Source organism: Neophocaena asiaeorientalis, unplaced genomic scaffold (genome assembly GCF_003031525.2).
Source record: "Neophocaena asiaeorientalis asiaeorientalis breed wild unplaced genomic scaffold, Neophocaena_asiaeorientalis_V1.1 scaffold230, whole genome shotgun sequence".
NCBI lineage: Eukaryota > Metazoa > Chordata > Mammalia > Artiodactyla > Phocoenidae > Neophocaena > Neophocaena asiaeorientalis.
The window spans coordinates 8,175,411-8,194,381 of record NW_020175186.1 but is presented as its reverse complement, the minus strand read 5'-3'; the positions used below and the strand labels follow the sequence as shown (position 1 = coordinate 8,194,381).

General features: G+C 33.2%; 1 protein-coding gene across 1 annotated transcript in view; it reads left to right on the top strand.

Annotated features, from left to right (window-relative positions):
- KIF18A (kinesin family member 18A) overlaps positions 1-18,971 on the top strand; it is a 78,781-nt gene that overhangs the window by 18,166 nt on the left and 41,644 nt on the right. The window contains exons 7-11 of the mRNA XM_024764693.1: positions 788-964; positions 2,362-2,436; positions 2,649-2,755; positions 7,976-8,138; positions 14,674-14,838. Coding sequence (XP_024620461.1) covers positions 788-964; positions 2,362-2,436; positions 2,649-2,755; positions 7,976-8,138; positions 14,674-14,838 — 687 coding nt within the window. The remainder of the gene's footprint in view (positions 1-787; positions 965-2,361; positions 2,437-2,648; positions 2,756-7,975; positions 8,139-14,673; positions 14,839-18,971) is intronic.

Here is an 18,971-nt window from a genome sequence, read left to right as displayed (position 1 = left end):
GACCTGAGGCAAGTCATGTCACTGTTTAGCTTCATTTTTCTCTTCTGTAACATGAAAGATTTACATTGGATAGCATAAGGTTGTTTTTAGCTTAACATTATACTGCTCTGTTTCTATATGGAAGTGGTAGTGTTTGGAAAATTTTTTTACTTTAAAATCAGAACTGTATCTTTTAAGTAAAAGAAAACCTAGAAAAATTAAGTTCTCTTAGAACTGTGGTTGTGCTTTCAGATAAATATCTGTAAGACTATAATTTATTTTGTATTCATGTTAGATGGTAATTTAAAGAGAAGTAGCTCTATGCTATACAGAATTCTTACTATGCCTCTAGTATATTTCTCTAGGGCATATATTACTTTTGTATTTTAATTTCTTTTTAAAAAATGGAGATTTTTTTTAATAAACATTTTGTTTTTTAATAATTTTAGATACAGGAAAGTTGGTAAGATAATACAGGAAGATTGTATTAAATATACCCCACACTGTTTCCTCTGTTGTTAACATCTCACATTAATACGGTACCCTTATCACAACTTAATGCAACAATACTGACATTTTATGATTAACTAAAGCTCGTATTTAATCAGATAGAGATATAATGTTTAAATGGGAAATTTGTTTTATATATTCACTGAATAGTTCCATAAGATTCATCATCATTTTGGTCACCAATTATATCATAAGTCTGGGCAAAGTTGAGCAGTTCTTAAATTCTTATAGTGAAATGGTAGCAGGTTTACATTTGAATGTGGAAAATGACATAAGAATTCTTTTTTTGTTCTTTCAGAGAAAGAATCAGCATATTCCTTACAGAAATAGTAAGCTCACTCGCTTGTTAAAGGATTCTCTTGGAGGAAACTGTCAAACTATAATGATAGCTGCTGTTAGTCCTTCCTCTGTGTTCTACGATGACACCTATAACACTCTTAAGTATGCTAACCGTGCAAAGGACATTAAATCTTCTGTAAGTGTGTTTACTCTGCCTTTGTTGTAAGAATACTGGGTGCATTTTTTTCTTTTTTATACTTACAGCAAAAGATGAATTAGAGATGTACTTCTACTAATGAATTAGGAATCAGGGCTAGAAATGTCTTTACTAATCTGGTTAATTGAGCATTCACTGGGACAATTAAACCATTAAGCATCTTAATTACATATATAATAAATACTATTATTTAGTCTTTTGTGGAGCTAGGATGTTTTAGTGTCTTTCTTTCTAACCTTTTTCACATCATGGTACGTGATATTTTGACAGCACCCTGGTGTGATTGGTCAAGGCTTTAACACATTTGTTACAGCCAAGGCTGATGCTCTTCTGTAACCCAGCACCAACACTTTCTACCTGAAAACCTTGGACATGTTTGCTAATCTCTCCAAGCCTTAGTTACTTCATCTGTAAAGTAGATATAATATCTGTCTCAGTTTATAAAGTAAATAGCTCTTTTAAAACAATGTATTGTCACATTCATGATATTGATGTAACCAATCTGTGTGGCCAGAGCAATATAATAATGATTGGTTAGGTTGGTATTTTTGCCAATAATTTGGGGTAATTTTTTAAAACGTAAGTCAAACATGATGTGTAAAATCACAGGATCTCAGGGTTGGAATAGACATAGAGTTCAGCTGGTATGATGGTTTTTTTAGGGGGCTTACCCCTCTGCTACTCCCATTGAATGAAGATAAGTGGGTTATTATCTTCCTTAGAGAAATATTTATATATTGTTTATATAATAAATTGGGAAAGGTTGTACTGTATTAGGTATACAAACTTCTTTCACACAAGTTTTTCATGCAGTGCTTACACCAACTCATTGAGGAAGACATTTTTAGCTCCAGTTGAGGAATCACGTGGTCAGAGTTTTAAGTAAAAAGTGGGCAGGGCCTCAAAATCAAGTATTTGGATTACATGTTTAATGTTCTTTCCACTATTCCATAGCTGCCAGGGGGCTCATACTTTTATAAAAAGGATAAAATATATTAAGAACTCATTAAAAACTACTTGAACTTACAAATGGGTGGAAATTTAAATTATCTCTTTATATCTTAAAAGTCAAAGGACCAGAAAAAGAAAGTGGGTAATTTTTATGTGAATGACTGTTTTGCAAGTCCTTTAAAGTACCTTTTCTCAGATAGTAAGGGAGTTTCTTTTATAAATTCAGTATTAATGTGCTCAACATATCCTCTTGTCATAGATTTTTAAACATGAACATAATTGATTATGATTGTCAAATGATCGTAATTGTCACAAATTCTGGATTCATGGAACTGAATTAATGAGGCTATAATGCTATTTTGTTCATGTATACGACTGATTTTTATCTCTATATATACGCAATCATAATTTCTATTTTTTAACAGTTGAAGAGCAATGTTCTTAACCTCGACAATCACATAACTCAGTATGTAAAGATCTGTAATGAACAGAAGGAAGAGGTATGTCTCCTCTTTACATTGTGGCTAATCTCCCTCAATTCCTCATTTATGGGATTCTGCAATCTTTATTGTCTAAAACTTTGATTTGCTTTTCTTTTATAATTGAAATCTTGCTTTTTCAGTTATTTTTCACAGCTGAAATTTTTCTGTGGTCATGTATAATGGAGACAAATAATTTGTTTTGTATTTTAACTACTGTTTCTCTCTATTAGATTTTAATGTTAAAAGAAAAACTAAAGGCCTATGAAGAACAGAAAGCCTTTACTGATGAAAATAACAAAGTAATGATTTCAAACCCTCAGGAAAAAGAAATTGAAAGGTAAAATTGACATTAAGATCTCAGTTTGAGGATTTTGTGAAATTTAGTCAGCTATTTAAAGTTTAAAATTTAGTCAGATATTTTGTTATCATCATCATTTGTTGTATGTCTTTATATATTCTCAACTGAATTCAGGAAGTCACTGAATTGGTCTTATATTGCACACGTTGGAGGTCAGGTAATTTTAAGTGTGATTATACAGATAATGAGAACCAGGTCTTAGGTATAAGATGGAGAAAGAAAGCCAATTATGAAATTGGTTTTTAGTAGTTTCCATATTTTTCTTCTGTAGTGTCTTACTCCCTTCTGGCTTCTATAACGAAGTACCACAGACTGGGTAGCGTATAAACAAACAAACAAAAAATTATTTCTTATAGTTCTGGAAGCTGGAAGTCCTAGATCAGGGTGCCAGCATGGTTGTTTGAGGACCTTCTTCCACATTGTAGACTTCTCCTTGAATCCTCACATTGCCAAAAGAGAGGGAGATCTCTCTAGAGGCTCTTTTATAAGGGCACTAATCCCATCCATAGGATCTCTGCCCTCATGACCTGATCACCTCCCAAAGGCTCTGCTTCCCAATACCATCAGCTTGGGTGTTAGGTTTCAACATTTAAATTTGGGGGGACACAAACATTCAAGCATCTGGCATTATCATTATTTACATGGTTCATGTAAATCATACCTACCCTTTCCAGACTTTATATAACTCTAATAATCCACTTAATTGAGTTTAAGCAGCTAATTATTTGAAGGGACATCTCTCAGTGATATAAATTGACATAGAAATATGATCTGTACCCTCTAAGCTTTTAGCAGGTAAATTTTAAAAAAAGAAAGCTGTAATACAGTACTTGCAAGTACTTTTTCCCTAAGCAATTAAGACAATTTCCAAGTTGTCCTGATGGGACAATAGTTCAAAAGCTGTAAATCTTGAGTAGTTCTAAGCAGACAGTAAGGAATTCTTGGATCAAACAAGTTTGAAAATTATTCCTTACTTAAGGAATCTAAGAGGTTTCCAAAGTACATCAGCATATTAAAAGCTTAGAGGCCCTGTAGGAAAGGAATCTGTTCACCTTTGATTAAAATTGAGTAATTATTCTCCAAAGCTAATTTTCTATTATCGTTAGTATGAGAAACTAACCACATCTTAAACCATTGATTATTCACACTGTTTTGGGACTCTTGAGTTTGTAGAAGATGTTTTAGGGTACATAAGGAAGACTAGTTGGCAGTGATTTTCAACCTAGTTTCAAGTACAACACTTTTTAAAAATTGGATTTGTGTGTTGACGTTTATATAAAATATCCTTGATTTTAAAAAAATCATTTTTTCTGCCTCAGTAGACCCCAGATGCTAAGATAACTTCTTCTAATAAAATAACACTTTATGTTTGTAGCTGGCTTTGTAGATTTTGATGATTTTTAGGCCCACATTAATTTCATCTGATCACTACAACAACTCTGAAATTTGAAGTGGGGTATTGTTTTCTAACTTACAGATAAGGGCAAGAAATATATATCATCTCTTTCAAGTATTAATCCTTTGCTCCCATGCTATGCTATTTTACAAATACCATAAGAAGTAATTAAACAGTTATTTCTCTCTATCAGTGATAATGAGTCCATTTTTCATATAGCATAAAGTTAACCTATGTATTGTTATAGTACAATACCTCTGTTTATACCAGAGATTTCCTAAAGTGTTTAAATTATTTTCTGTTAATCCCCCTAACAACCCATTGACAAAATAAAGTTATATTTAATAGTCTTACGATGCTTTTTGTTATATTCTACCAATTTTACAGTGTCTTTTAAAAAATAACAAGCAAAATGATTCCTCATATTCCTTTAATCTTAACAATGAAAGCTTTTAACTCTGCTGTTATTAGTTGTGTTACTATATTTTGTTAGTCAAATGTAGGATTGGTCCTCATGCAACCAGATATCTTGTCAGTGATGCATGTTTCTTGAAAATTAAAGCAGTGACCAACTGCTCAAATTTGGAGTCGTTGCTTGCATAAAATTGCTCAGCAGTGCTTAACCAGATCAGTTACCAATTAAAACCTTACAAATTGGTAGACTTTTCTGGAGTTGATGTGGCTTTAAGTCATTGACTCTTTCTTTCTGGTAAAATGATTCAAGAAGGAGATGGCCTGAGCTATGAAATAAACACTTATTTGGATATTTTTTGCATTTCAACCTGACTTAACCAACAATAAAAACTTTGAGTTTTAATTCACTCAACAGGTTAAATAATTTACTTGTATTTATAAAGCAGGTAATAATAAAATTATATACCCCATAGCCTTTGTCATTTTCTCACAAAAGTATCTGTCTCCTTAAATAAATATATGGAATACCTTTGATCATACTTCACATAGAATTTTTTTAAATGGCATGAATTTTCAGTTTCTTTAAAAAATAACATTTTTATGAAGTTTAAACAGATAAAGGGAAGAATATACAGTATTTTCTCTCTATTAAAGCTATTTGGAAAGATAATATTCAAAAAATCATAAAAAGAAAGTACAGTTGTTCTTTATACAGAGTAATTATAAAACTTCACTTGTGACTATACCAAGAAAATTGTCTAGAGTTTATCATATGTCACCTAAAGTTATTAGCAAAGATTTTTCTTTTCTAGCTATTTGAATGTTTTAAATGACTAGAAAATAGTTATTATTAGTCAATCCCTTAGGGCTCTCTGTTTTAAAAATGACAGTTTTTTTTTTAAAAAGAGCTCTCTAGAAACCTTTGATACTAATTCCCTTCCTTCCATCCTAAACCATACACCACCAACTAAAATAAATCTGAACCATAAAATTTTGAAATTGACAAATATTTAACTATGTCCTTGGGTGAAGTGTTCCAGGAAAACTAAGAAATTATCTTTGAGTGTAACCTAAAGATAACTTATCAAATCATTTACTGGCCTTAGCCTTGTTGTAATATAATACAATGAAATTGCAATGTCCATACATACTTCCTATGAAATATTTATCAGTTTGACAAAACTGCAGTAAAGTCGATGTATTGTGGTTTAATATTCATTCTCAATAGTTTCATTAAGAACTACTGACGTAAATTGTCAGTGTTTTTACCACAGATCCTTACAAATATATCTAAAATTCTGGCCAAAGAAACTTTATTTTTAAATGCATATACTTTGTTACCATGTTATTTTAAAAGCTTCAAGTTAATTTTTCTTTGAGAGAAAAATTGTTTGCCTATGTACGATTGTTTATACTGTTACTGTAGCTCAGACCTGATCTGTGACCAATATTCTGCTGACCCTGGAGAATGCAGGATTTCAGGCTCCTTTTAGGGCTTTCATAGAAGTGATTTAGCTTGAGGTCTTTATGCATTTTCAGGAGATGTGAGTCACACTCCCCAACTTTGATTCCCTATATCTATATTGCCCTTTGGAGGAAGCACAGTGGAGGGGCTTTTCCTAGATTTACCACATTGTAAACTTGGATGTTTTCGGTCCTGGCATTGTCAGCTGACTCTTAGCCAAGCTGTAGGGGGTACCTAACCATATGGTGTGTTTTCACTGTAACAAGTTCTAAAGCTAAAAACTGGCTATCTCACTTTCCCTAGGGCGCCATAGAGGCACCATATGATTATGCCACCCACTGCTTATTTCTTCACAGCGAGCCAACACCAGAAGAACACATAATACTGTGTTGCTTCTGAGGCCTTATGAATTGGGAGAGTACAGGTCCACTTTATCATCCTTTTCTTACATACAAAATATTTTATTTTTGGTAAGCTACTGGATTATGCAGACCAAATACAGCATATGACTAATACCATAGGCCTTAAAATACCTATATCTTTTAATAACATGATCTTTGGAGGAGAGAGAGAGAAACCCAGTGCTGTAAAAATAAAGTTCAGAACCCATTCCAAACATTTTTGTTGTTTAATAGGAAAACAGTCACTCAAACCTATTTACTGTTTATCATTGAATCTAATTCTACGAATGGTGTATATTCTCTTGTTCATGCACTTCATTTTTTTTTGACATCTTTATTGGAGTATAATTGCTTTACAATGTTGTGTTAGTTTCTGCTGTATAACAAAGTGAATATATGTATACATATATCCCCATATCCCCTCCCTCTTGTGCCTCCCTCCCACCCTCCATGTCCCACTCCTCTAGGTCGTCACAAAGCATCGAGCTGATCTCCCTGTACTGTGTGGCTGCTTCCCACTAGCTGTCTATTTTATGTTTGGTAGTGTATGTATGTCCATGCCACTCTCACTTTGTCCCAGCTTACCTTTCCCCCTCCCCATATCCTCAAGTCCATTCTCTAGTAGATCTGTGTCTTTATTCCCATCTTGCCCCTAAGTTCTTCATGACCGTTTTTTGTGTGTGTGTGTTTTTTTTTAGATTCCATATATATGTGTTAGCATACGGTATTTGTTTTTCTCTTTCTGACTTACTGCACTCTGTATGACAGACTCTAGGTCCATCCACCTCACTACAAATAACTCAGTTTCGTTTCTTTTTATGGCTGAGTAATATTCCATTGTATATATATGCCACATCTTCTTTATCCATTCATCTGTCGATGGACACTTAGGTTGCTTCCATGTCCTGGCTGTTCTAAATAGTGCTGCAGTGAACACTGTGGTACATAACTCTTTTTGAATTATGGTTTTCTCAGAGTTTATGCCCAGTAGTGGAATTGCTGGGTCCTATGGTAGTTCTATTTTTAGTTTTTTAAGGAACCTCTATACTGTTCTCCATAGCGGCTGTATCAATTTACATTCCCACCAACAGTGCAAGAGGGTCCCCTTTTCTCCACACCCTCTCCAGCATTTATTGTTTGCAGACTTTTTGATGATGGCCATTCTGACCAGTGTGAGGTGATACCTCATTGTAGTTTTTATTTGCATTTCTCTAATGATTCGTGATGTTGAGCATCCTTTCATGTGTTTGTTGGCAATCTGTATATCTTCTTTGGAGAAATGTCTATTTAGGGTCTTCTGCCCATTTTTGGATTGGGTTGTTTCTTTTTTTGATACTGAGCTGCATGAGCTGCTTGTATATTTTGGAGACTAATCCTTTGTCAGTTGCTTCATTTGCAAATATTTTCTCCCATTCTGAGGATTGTCTTTTCGTCTTGTTTATGGTTTCCCATGCATTTCTTTAAGTAAACTTTGCATTATCTATCACAAAATACTGAGATTCTATGTGTTTTATTTTTGGTAGATTTCAAGAAATTCTGAACTGCTTGTTCCAGAATCGAGAAGAAATCAGGCAAGAATATCTGAAGTTAGAAATGTTACTTAAAGAAAATGAACTTAAATCATTCTATCAACAACAGTGCCATAAGCAAATAGAAATGATGTGTTCTGAAGACAAAGTAGAAAAGGTATTTAACAACTTTATCCTTAAATTGTAGAGAATGTAAAAACATGGGGACTTATAATTCTAGAAATTTGATAGGTGATGTTGCTTAATCACCCATTCTCTACAAATCCCTAGAAATGCTAGAGGAAATGTAGAAGACATTGTTTTAAATGTATAGTTAAGTCTACAAGAAAAAAATTAAATTCCTAGGTGTGAGAAACAAAAAGGAAACAAAACCCCTAAAATCTCAGTTATGACTGTTGCTTCTGTGAGGATGATGGAATGCTTAACAGGTAGGTAACACACTCAGGGAGAGTTGGGTACCAACGTGGGGCAGTGAGAACAGTCCACCCCAGATGCAGGCAGTAGTTTACAACTTAGACCATTGAGAGGTTTTTTTCCTCCCCAGGGAAGAATATTTTGTCACTGACATTGTTACAGTTTCCACTGCATCAGTGCTAAGAAAAAACCAGATCAACTTTTAATCAGTTTTATTGTTTAATGTAGTAGTGCACTGCCCTTCCCCTTCACACACACAGACCACTTTCACTACTCTGCTTTGATGTACACCACTACTTAGGTAGGGGGCCCGAGGGAGACAGGGAGTTAGAAATGACAGTCCCCACGTAAAGCCAGGAATCTCAGAGACCTTCACTCTTCATATTGGAAATACAGCAGGAGAAAACATTTTACCAACTAGCACAGGAAAACAAGGAACCAAGCCTAGGGTAAGAAAAAAAAGTCTCATTTGAAGACTGTCATTATAGATATACTTTTCACTATAGATTTTCATTATAGATTATACTTTTATAATCCATGTGTTTTATTTAGCAAATCCCTACAATGAGACATTAGCACAGAAAATGGCATCAGAGCAGTGATAATCTATAGGAAACTGAGCAGAGGCAATGCAGAATCAGCCTAGTGAAACAGATCCTCAATTCAAACCACTAATGAGAGCTCACTGTCCAAACTTACAAAACCCATGAAACAATCCTCCACAAGCAAGTCAGCAGAGTTAGCAAATATGACAGAATCCTCCAAACGTCAGATACTATAGCAACCTGATAAAACCTATAAAAATGAATAAAGTCATCAAAGAAGGACTTAACAATAAAGGAATCAAAGAAAAAAAGAACATACATATATGAGAAGAAAACAAATGACACTTCCAGAAAGTAAAGATTTATTTACTGAAACTTAAAATTTCAGTTTATAGGTACAATACTAGGCAATGTTTTAAATACTTCACGTACATTAACTCATTTAATTCTCAGAAAATCCTGTGGGCTATGTGATATTATTGTCCTTATAATTAAGATGAGGAAACCAAGGCACAGAGAAGTCATTCTGCCAAAGGTTACCCAGCTCATAGAGTAAGAGCTATGATTTGAACTCAAGCCAGCTGATTCCAGATCCTGAGCTCTTATCCCTGTCCTTTTATGCATGTTAGATATAGCTAAAGAGAGAATTAAAGAACTGGGAGATCTGAGGAAATCACACCAAATACAGGATAAAAAGATAGCAGAGGTGAACAAGATGTTGCTATTTGAAAGATAGACTAGAAAGTCATGCATTCATCTAATAGATATTCTGAAGGAGATACATTAGTGCAAAAGAACAAAGGATAATGTGCAAAGTCTAAGGCTCAGAATTTTCTAGGACTATTAAGATGTGAATAAGATGTAAATTCAAGAAACATGAGTTCTAAGCAGGATAAAAGAATGTATACTTGGAGGTGTGCAACTCCAGAGCACCAAAGATCAGAAAAATAAACATTTTGAAAATACTGGATTTCCCCCAGTTTGATGTTCGTTGATGATAAGGTTAATTGCATTTTTAAGTACTATTTTACACTTAGTAGTATAGTGCTTTAAGAAACTAACATTTTAGGTTTTTGTCAGCCTATGAAATGGGAAAGATGTGATGTGCTAAGAAATTAATCATAAAGTATTAATAAATATATCATGACTATGAATTTATAAGTAGCTATTAAGCTATATTATCAAAATTAGTAATTTATTTACTGAATATGCATTTATTATGCCTTATTGAAGCTATCTTTGTTTTAAACCACTTTATTGATATATATGATTAATATATGAAGAAACCATAAATATTTAATATAGACAATTTGACGGGTTTGGTGATAAATATATACTAGTGAAACCATCACCATAATCTATGCTATAAGCCTGTACCTTACCTCCTAAAGTTTCCTCCCACCCTCTTTATTAGTAGTAGTATTATATTAATAACAACACTTAACATAAGACCTACCCTCTTAGCCATTTTTAAGTATACAACAATAGACTATCATTCACCTTTTAAAAAAGAAGAAAATTCTACCAATTGCAACAACATAGATGAACCTGGAGGACATGCTAAGTGAAATAAGCCAGACACAGAGGGACAAATTTTACATGATACCATTTATATGAAAAATCTAAAATCGTCAAACTCAGAAGTAGAATCAGATGGTGGTTGCCAGAGGCTGTGGGGAAGGCGAAACCAGGAAGTATTAGTCAAAGAGTACAAAGTGTTAGTTATACAAGACAAATAAACCCTAGAGATCTACTTCTGTACAGCATAGGGCCTATAGTTTATAATGTATTGAATACTGAAAATTTCTTTTTGATTTTGTTTATCAAATGCATTTAAAATATTCCTCACATCCTTTTAAGGCAGAAGAAAAATAGAATTTATATCTTTATTTGAAATTTGTTGCTGTAGTTGTACTTTAACTTTCTTGAACTGCAAAATTGTTGCCAGTATTTTTGATGACCTTCGTGATTTCCAAATAACAGAATATCTCATAGAATTAATATATCAGTTTGTTGTTGTGAAATCCTTTCATATGTTTGCTAAATGGAATTCTGAAATACTGTTATATTTACCTATTCTAAAAGTTGTATGTATTATCTCAATTAATTGCACTTATTATAGAGTTATTTTCAGTGGGGATAATAATTCTCAATTTTGTGTAGGTATCCATTAAATAAATATCAATTATCTGAAAGTGCAATTATCTGATTTATCTCTTGAAAAAAGGCAAGAAATTCAGTCATGGAAAACTGCTAGTGACTTAATATCTCAACTTTTAACAACAGCTTGTTTTGAACACTTTTGTTTATATGCAGAGCATTGTGCTAGACACAATAGAGGTTAAAAAAAGTATAAGACAATATATGTACTTCAGTAATTTATAAGCTAGTTGGAGCAATAAACTGATATAAAAATGACACAGCACTATATGATTGTGCTGTAAGGAGTAGTGCAATAATAAAAACAGCTAATATTATTGAGCATTAACTACGTGCCAGATACTTTTCAAAGTCCTTTGCATGGGTTAATTCATTTAGTATTTATAACAAGCCTATGAGGTAGATCCTGTATTATCACCATTTGTGAGCAACAGAGATACTGAGAATTAAAGTAAGCTGTCTAGAGTTATACACCTAATTAATGTGGTTGAACCAATATTAAACTCTGGATGTCTGGCCTCAGTCTGCACTTTTAATCATTCTGCTATACTATAAGTACTTTAAGTGCTATAGCCATTCAAAGGAGAAAACAGTGGCTTCCAGTTGTTGTGGAGGAGAAAGGCTTCCTAGTGGAGAGATGAGATTTATACTGGGCATTACATGAGAATATTAGAGGGAAAAGAATAAAAGGAATAGTGTATTCAAATGAGGACACCAGTTTGACCAGAACACAGCATATTTGTAGGTCAGTGTATGTGGAAGTACATAACTATACTCTCAACACTTCCTGCCAATTCCCACTGCTTTACCCATAGCAGATATCATTGATTGATTACAGCACTCTTTCTCTCTGAATCTGAAGTTGCCAGAGTTAACCACTATAAATAGATTGAAAATGGCACATGATATAAGATATATTTTGCTATATTGGGAATTAGTCAATTCCGGATAGAATAAAAGGCCAAATTGTGGAAGCTTTGGTTGCCAAGAATTATACGGTCTATTTGTGTAGTCAAAAGGCAGTCTTTGAAGCAAATGAGTAGTGTATTATCAGAGCTTAGAATCAGATTGCCATTTTTTGAACATTAGAATATTAGTACAATTAGTAAGTTTGGTCTATTTAATCCCAAGCTAATTTAAATCATGGTTATTTTAGCCTGTTTTACTTACCCCATTGAATTGTGAATGTGCATGCTTGGAAACATTAAGACATAGAGTAAGGAAATGGCTTTGGCTGGTTTCTGTAATCTTTTTCTGTTTTCATCTTTATTCTGCTTTTTTCAACCCACTTGCCTTTTCTGATATCTCACTTTTGGTCATTTCAATCTATGTTCCAATTCTTATAGCTATTCTTACGAGACTAAGAATAGCTGAGTCTAATAGCTAATGAGACTTACCTAAGCAATGAGAATAAAACCTCTTAAGTTTATTGGTTGTAAACTATTGAAAAACATAGAAAGACATCTAGAGGCTGAGTTTGTTCTCACAGAAGTGTCAAACTATAGTTTTACTAAACTGCTTGCTAGGTCAAGGAATTTTAGATTTGTCTTGGACCCTCTCTGAAGAGGTTTACTCTCATAATTGCTGAAAGAATCTCACTGATTAAGCTATAAATGGTTCTTGAGTATGGACTCTGAGAGTAGTATTAAAGTGAAGTTCCGGGGTAAATTTATAGTCATATAAAGATAGTACACAAATTATTTTCAGTGAAATAATCAGTTTACCGTGTTAGCAGTCAGTTCTTTTGCACAAAGCAATAATAATACCTAAATTTTAGAATTTCATGCTTATTCTCACTCGAGACCTTTTGCGTTATTCTGGAGATTTTGTTAATAAAATATGTAAAGCTTTTTTGAAACTTTAATGGGAAACAATTAACTTTAATGTCAGGGTTTAACATACATATTTTAGAATTTATTTCCAAACACTTACTTGGTATTTATTTCAGAACAGTAATTCAATAAGAATTACCCTGATGGAAAATGTCCCCATGGAGAACCATCATAGAGTCTACATTTGATGAACATTAGAAGTACAAACTCAAAAAACATACCCTCTGGGATTTTTAGTCAGGATCTTTTGGTATTAAATATTGACTGCCATCAGACCTGCAGATCATGTCCTGCCCTGGTTTCTAAGAGTACCTACAACATTTTTAAACATTAAAGGAAAATAAAGGTAGTTTGATATAATGCCTTCCTTCAGGCAGGTACAATACTTTTATGTTCATTTTTCAAATAAGGTGACTGAAGAGCCACTGAGATTGACTTGCCTAAGTTTTCACACCTGCTGAATAGCAGAAGAAAGTCAAGAAGCCACATATGCTACCTTCTGTTGGATACCAGTGGCTCTAAACTTTCCAGGCTTCAGGACCCCTTTCTGCTTTAAAATAAAATATTTAGGACCCCAAAGAGCTTTTGTTTATGTGGATTTCATCTACCAATGTTCTATTAGAAATTTAAACTGAAATTTACAAAAATACATTATGTATTAGCTAACTTAAGAACAATCAATTACCCATTGCATGACAATGAAAAATAACTAATTATTTTCTAAAACAAAAAGAGGTAGTGAGAAGAGTGACATTATTACCTATTTTTGCAAATTTCTTTAATGGCTGGCTTTTCCTCAAAATGTCAACTTACCTTTTCTTTTATTAAAGATAATAAGGAAGTAGAACTTAATCTCCTAAAGAGAGTAGGTTTTTAATCAAGTTCAAATGTAGTTCCTGCTCCTTTTTTCGTTTTTCTTTCCATTTTTCATTTTTTTTCATAGGATGTGTTCATCCCTACTTCCAAAACCAGCTACAAGTGCTTGTTCTAATCTTTGGGGATCTGTTGTCTCAGGTCCAGCTATCAAATCTGATGATTATTGAGTTTAGTGTCTTTTGGAAAATAGTCCAAAGAGGTCAAGCTGTTCTGGCCCACAGTGCCCATGATAGTGTGCAAGACCCTTGGGGTAAAAAACCAGAAGGCCAGTTTTGATCTCAATTCATGTGTAGGTAAAACACCGAAAATATTTGGACTATCCAGTATGTGTCCTGAACCAACCATCAGGCGAGATCAGATGTTTATGACACCTGGATATACGCTCTCTTTTCTTTCATTGGCAACAGCCAATCTAAAGGCCTTGTAGACAAAACCACAACAATAGAATACTTCTTCACATCTTTCAAACTGAAGGAAAGACAAGAGCAGGACATGTATCTATTTTGTTTTGAGTAAGGAAATCATGAGATTTATCAGGCCTCACATGAACTTTTCAAATGCAACATTTAAAGGAATGTATTTTGGCAAAAAAAAAAAATGTGATAGTCTTCAATTTGGCCATTGTATTTCTTAAAGTCATAAACTCTCAACATGTAATGTTATAAAAATGACTCACAACTCAATTTCCTGTTTTCCTGCAAGCAGTAGTATTGTGAGATTTCAGAGGAGAAATAGCTTTAAGTACAAAAGTATAGCCTAATTTAATAGACAACAATAGCACACTTAAAAGGAAATATACTACTGTACTAATATCACATACGTCACGTATCATAAAAGGTTGACTATTAAATGCATTATTTTTCAGGCCACTTGCAAAAGAGATCATAGACTCGCAATGTTGAAAACTCGCCGCTGCTACCTGGAGAAGAAAAAGGAAGAGGAACTGAAGCAATTTGATGAGAATACTAATTGGCTCCATCGTGTGGAAACTGAAATGGGACTCTTAGGTCAAAATGGTCATATTCCAAAGGTACATATGTGTTTGTATATTCAGATTTATTTTCTAAGAACTGAGTTCATTAAACCCATTGTCTTTGTTATTGAGTAAATATCTTTCATAAGACAACTTTTGGTCCATCTCCCGGAGATTTGACTCATTTTACTGTTTTTAACTGAATATACCTTCTGCCTCCCTGATTACCTATTAGATTTGCCTTTCTTGTACTTTCAGAAGAGTAGTTACTTTTAAATGTTATTCTTAAGTGATTGCATCCTTTTATGAGGAGCTCTTAAGTTAGAATGAAGTAATTCTATTTCAGACTGTACTTGAAGTTTCATCATGTAGGTAATTTAAGTTTGTTTTAATACTTGATATTTTGTGCAAAAATAGTTTTAAATGTGGTCAGCATTATTTGTATTATAGCTAAAGAAAGCCAGTTTGAAAGCTGTATGCATTTATGTTTATGTACTAAACTGAAGATATTCCACCTAGAATGGCAAAAGTTTATATTTATAAAGAGTAGCGATGGGTAATGATGGTTAATGGCTGAATCAGATCAGAATTGTGTTCAGCTACGATGTTACAGATAGTTTTCTCCCTTAACAGTAGTAAGCTACAGAAGTATGCAGTTCATTCCTAATAAAGTACCTCCCAAATGTCTTCAGTGTCATCATTATACTTTTCTTTTCATAGTTGTGATAACACTATTTCATCTTTAGTCTTGAGTTCACACTTAGGCCAGAAGAGGAATGAAAGAAAGGGGAGAGAGACATCTGTATTGGGAAAGCAAAAACTTTTCCAGAAATCCCTAACAGACATATCTGAATTGACTAGAACTGTCACGTGGCTATCCCTAGATACAGGGGAATCTGGAAGGGTGAGTGTTTTGCTGGACATATTATCATCCTGAACAAAATTAGAGTTCTCTTAATAAGAAAGAAGGGGAAAATTAATATGGAATAAGCAGCTAGCAAACAAACTGCTACAAAGTAACTAATTTTGATCTCTAAATACCTAATACTTTAAAAGAACAACTTTTTTATACTCTTTTTTTTTAAAAGAAGAGTATCTAAAGTCTTTAATTTGATGATGCTCTTCTGAAAGTCTATATTATGTATCAGCTCTGAAATCTTAAAATTTCTATAAAAGCATTAAACTGAAAATAAATACAGGTGAAATGGAGTATAAAATATTCAGTACAAATGAATGCAGCTAGTGACTGTTAATATTCAAAGATATCAATTTTTTGTTATAATTTAAAGATATTAACCAATGCATCATGACTAGGAAAATCGATATAAATGTCCATCCTTTTAACACTGAAGCTCAGACTGAAGGGAGAGGAGACTAGCAGGAGTAGTGAATGATGACAGTTCAAGGTAGTAAAATTGGAGCAGGGAGCAACAGATACCTCGTTTCCTAAGAAGAGGGCCAAGGATAAACAGAGACTGAATAGTTCTTTAGTGTGGAAATTCATTGAGGGCCAACCAACAGTTTAATCGACACTCAGCAGTCCTAGAAGTCTTCACAATATCTTGATGAAAGTATGCCAGCCAGTTAGTTCAGTAGATTGAATATTAAATGTAGTACAAAGCATACTTTAATGAGATTTTATAACTTAACTTAATTGACAAAGCACTTTAGAAGATTAATATTCCTTATAGCAAGAATGTAAATATTGGATAGAGGATAGACACTGGAGTTGAAGTGGTTGGTAATTCCATTATTTGATAGTTGTGTTGAATACTAACTCTAACACTAACCATATAACTTGGGGCAAGTTGTTTAACTTCACTGTCTTAACTTCTCATCTTTAAAATATATTTAAGGCATTATGAACTTAAATAAAATGCTGTATGCAAAGGCCTAGCACCACTTCATACATAATGAGTGGTTGATAAATAATAGTTTAATATTCTAAGCCACAACATCATAGACATCAATAGCCAAAGAAAGGTGTATACAAAAGGAACACAGCAGCATTAGCTGTATTATAAAATACATTTGCTATTTTTCCTCCAGAACAGTGTTTCTGACCTTTTTGGGTCATAGATGCCTTTGAGAATCTGATTAAAGAGCTATATATAGATCTTCTCCTAGATGGACGATTCGGAGGGGGGGATCACATTCATACAATTTTACTTTTTTTTTTTTTTTTGGTCATTTTTTCCATTAATACAACATTAAGGATATCTGCTCTAGAAGAAAGCTAAAGCGCACTTATTTTAAAATGCCATATTCCTCTTAAGATTACGTAATGGACATATTTACATGACTTCAAAGGAATAAGCAAAAAAAACAATGATTAATCAGTAAACTGTAATAGGGATTAACTAGGCTTTCAAGCGGTAACGTCTGAAAGTCCATGCTTGATCTGAGAATCTAAAGCTGTAGAGGCCCATCATAGAATGCAACAGCCTCCATCAAAGTACTTGTCAGGGTCCCCAAGCCACAGTCTGGATATGTTTTCAGAGAAAACAGCTGATATCCTGGCCAAATGAGTGTTTCTCACTCAGTGCGCAAGAGCTGTTTCTCTTGAAAAGGTAGCAGATATTGAATGTTTATAGTAGTTTTTGGTTTGTTTCACTTATATTTGTCATGTTTCACTTATTTGTTAGAGATTATGTATATCTAAAGAAGTCTTATTCTCAAGGTGATCATTGTCAAAATGACAGTGTATTTCTTGGTTAGTTTTCTTTACTATTACTTACGGCCATGATGTTCTAATAGAATATTTAGCCATTCTAGTGAGCAAAAACTTTCTCATGAAGGGTCTAAAAAATGTTTTTGGCATATGGTAAAATATAACATAAAATTTACCAGTTTTAGGTGTACAGTTCAAGTGGCATTATATTCATAAAAAGAATTAATAGATATACATTTAAAAATGTTATTTTCATCTCACAATAGCCTTGCTTAATTTACATTATACTTATAATCTAGTACATTTGTGTAATCAACAATCTAAAATATAGCCCAACTCCAACTAGAGGAGTACTTAAGAACTTTTTAATATTAAAAGAAGCAAAAAAATCAATTGTAGATATTTACTAGTTTGCCTTTGTTTTCCCATATTTATCTTAAGCTCCCAATTTTTAAAATGGTACAGTATTCTTTTTAGTAGTATTATTGCTATTTTTTTTTTTTTTTGGCTACTTAGTAGCATTTATAAAGTTAATATTGTTCAGGTTATTTTCAATAAATTTAAATTTTTTCACCATGGTCAAATCTAATTTTTCTAATAATCTGTCTTCTATTACTCTTTTAAGCAGGACTTTTCACACCTGAATATGAATCTGGAATTGATTTTTAAATTCTTGTTTTTTAATGCATTTTATTATAAATAATTTGAAAAAATTAAAATTAAAGCTGTTTCCATTCCCGTCATCCTAATCCCACTCTCAGTTTTTTTTTCCTGTGGATATTTTCACAGCTGAAACAGTTATCTATGTATAAGCCATTATTTCTTACATAAACAAACTGAGACATAACTTTGTGAAAAGATTTATCCACAGTTGTACAACTCTGGACAGAGATCCAGTACTGTGACTTTCAAATTGCTGCCCTTTTTTCTATACCCTCCTGCATTATCTACCTCTTAACCTCACGAATTTATCCACTTCTCTGTATCTCCCCCGCCACTACCCTAATTCAGATTCCCAGCCCCCATTATTGGACTGGTACATTTGACCTTTATGCTTCCATTCGTATTCTACTGCAATTCATTCTCTCTACTGCAAGCAAAATGAGCTTTCTAAAAGGTAACTCCGATCATATCACTCTTCAGTACTTTCTCCCTAATGTAAACTCTGTTATGATTTCCCAGGTCTGGCATGGCACCTGAAGACCTTTCACATTTTATATATTGCCTCTCACTATATTCTTACTTCAGCTATTACTAACCTCCCCGTAGCTCTCATAATAGGCTATGCGCTTCCAATCAGATTCAGACATTAGTGTATCAAAACAAGAAAAAGATTCAAATTGTAAACTTGGTTTTTCAAAGACAACAAACTAGCCAAGAACAATTATTGAGTAAAATAATTATACAGTCAAGGCTTGTCTCTTTAAGAGTGGTGCAAGAAGATAAAACAATAGGATTAACAGAGGGAGTAAATAAAGAAGGGTTTTTTTTTTTTTTAAGAGAAAAGGTGGAATATTTG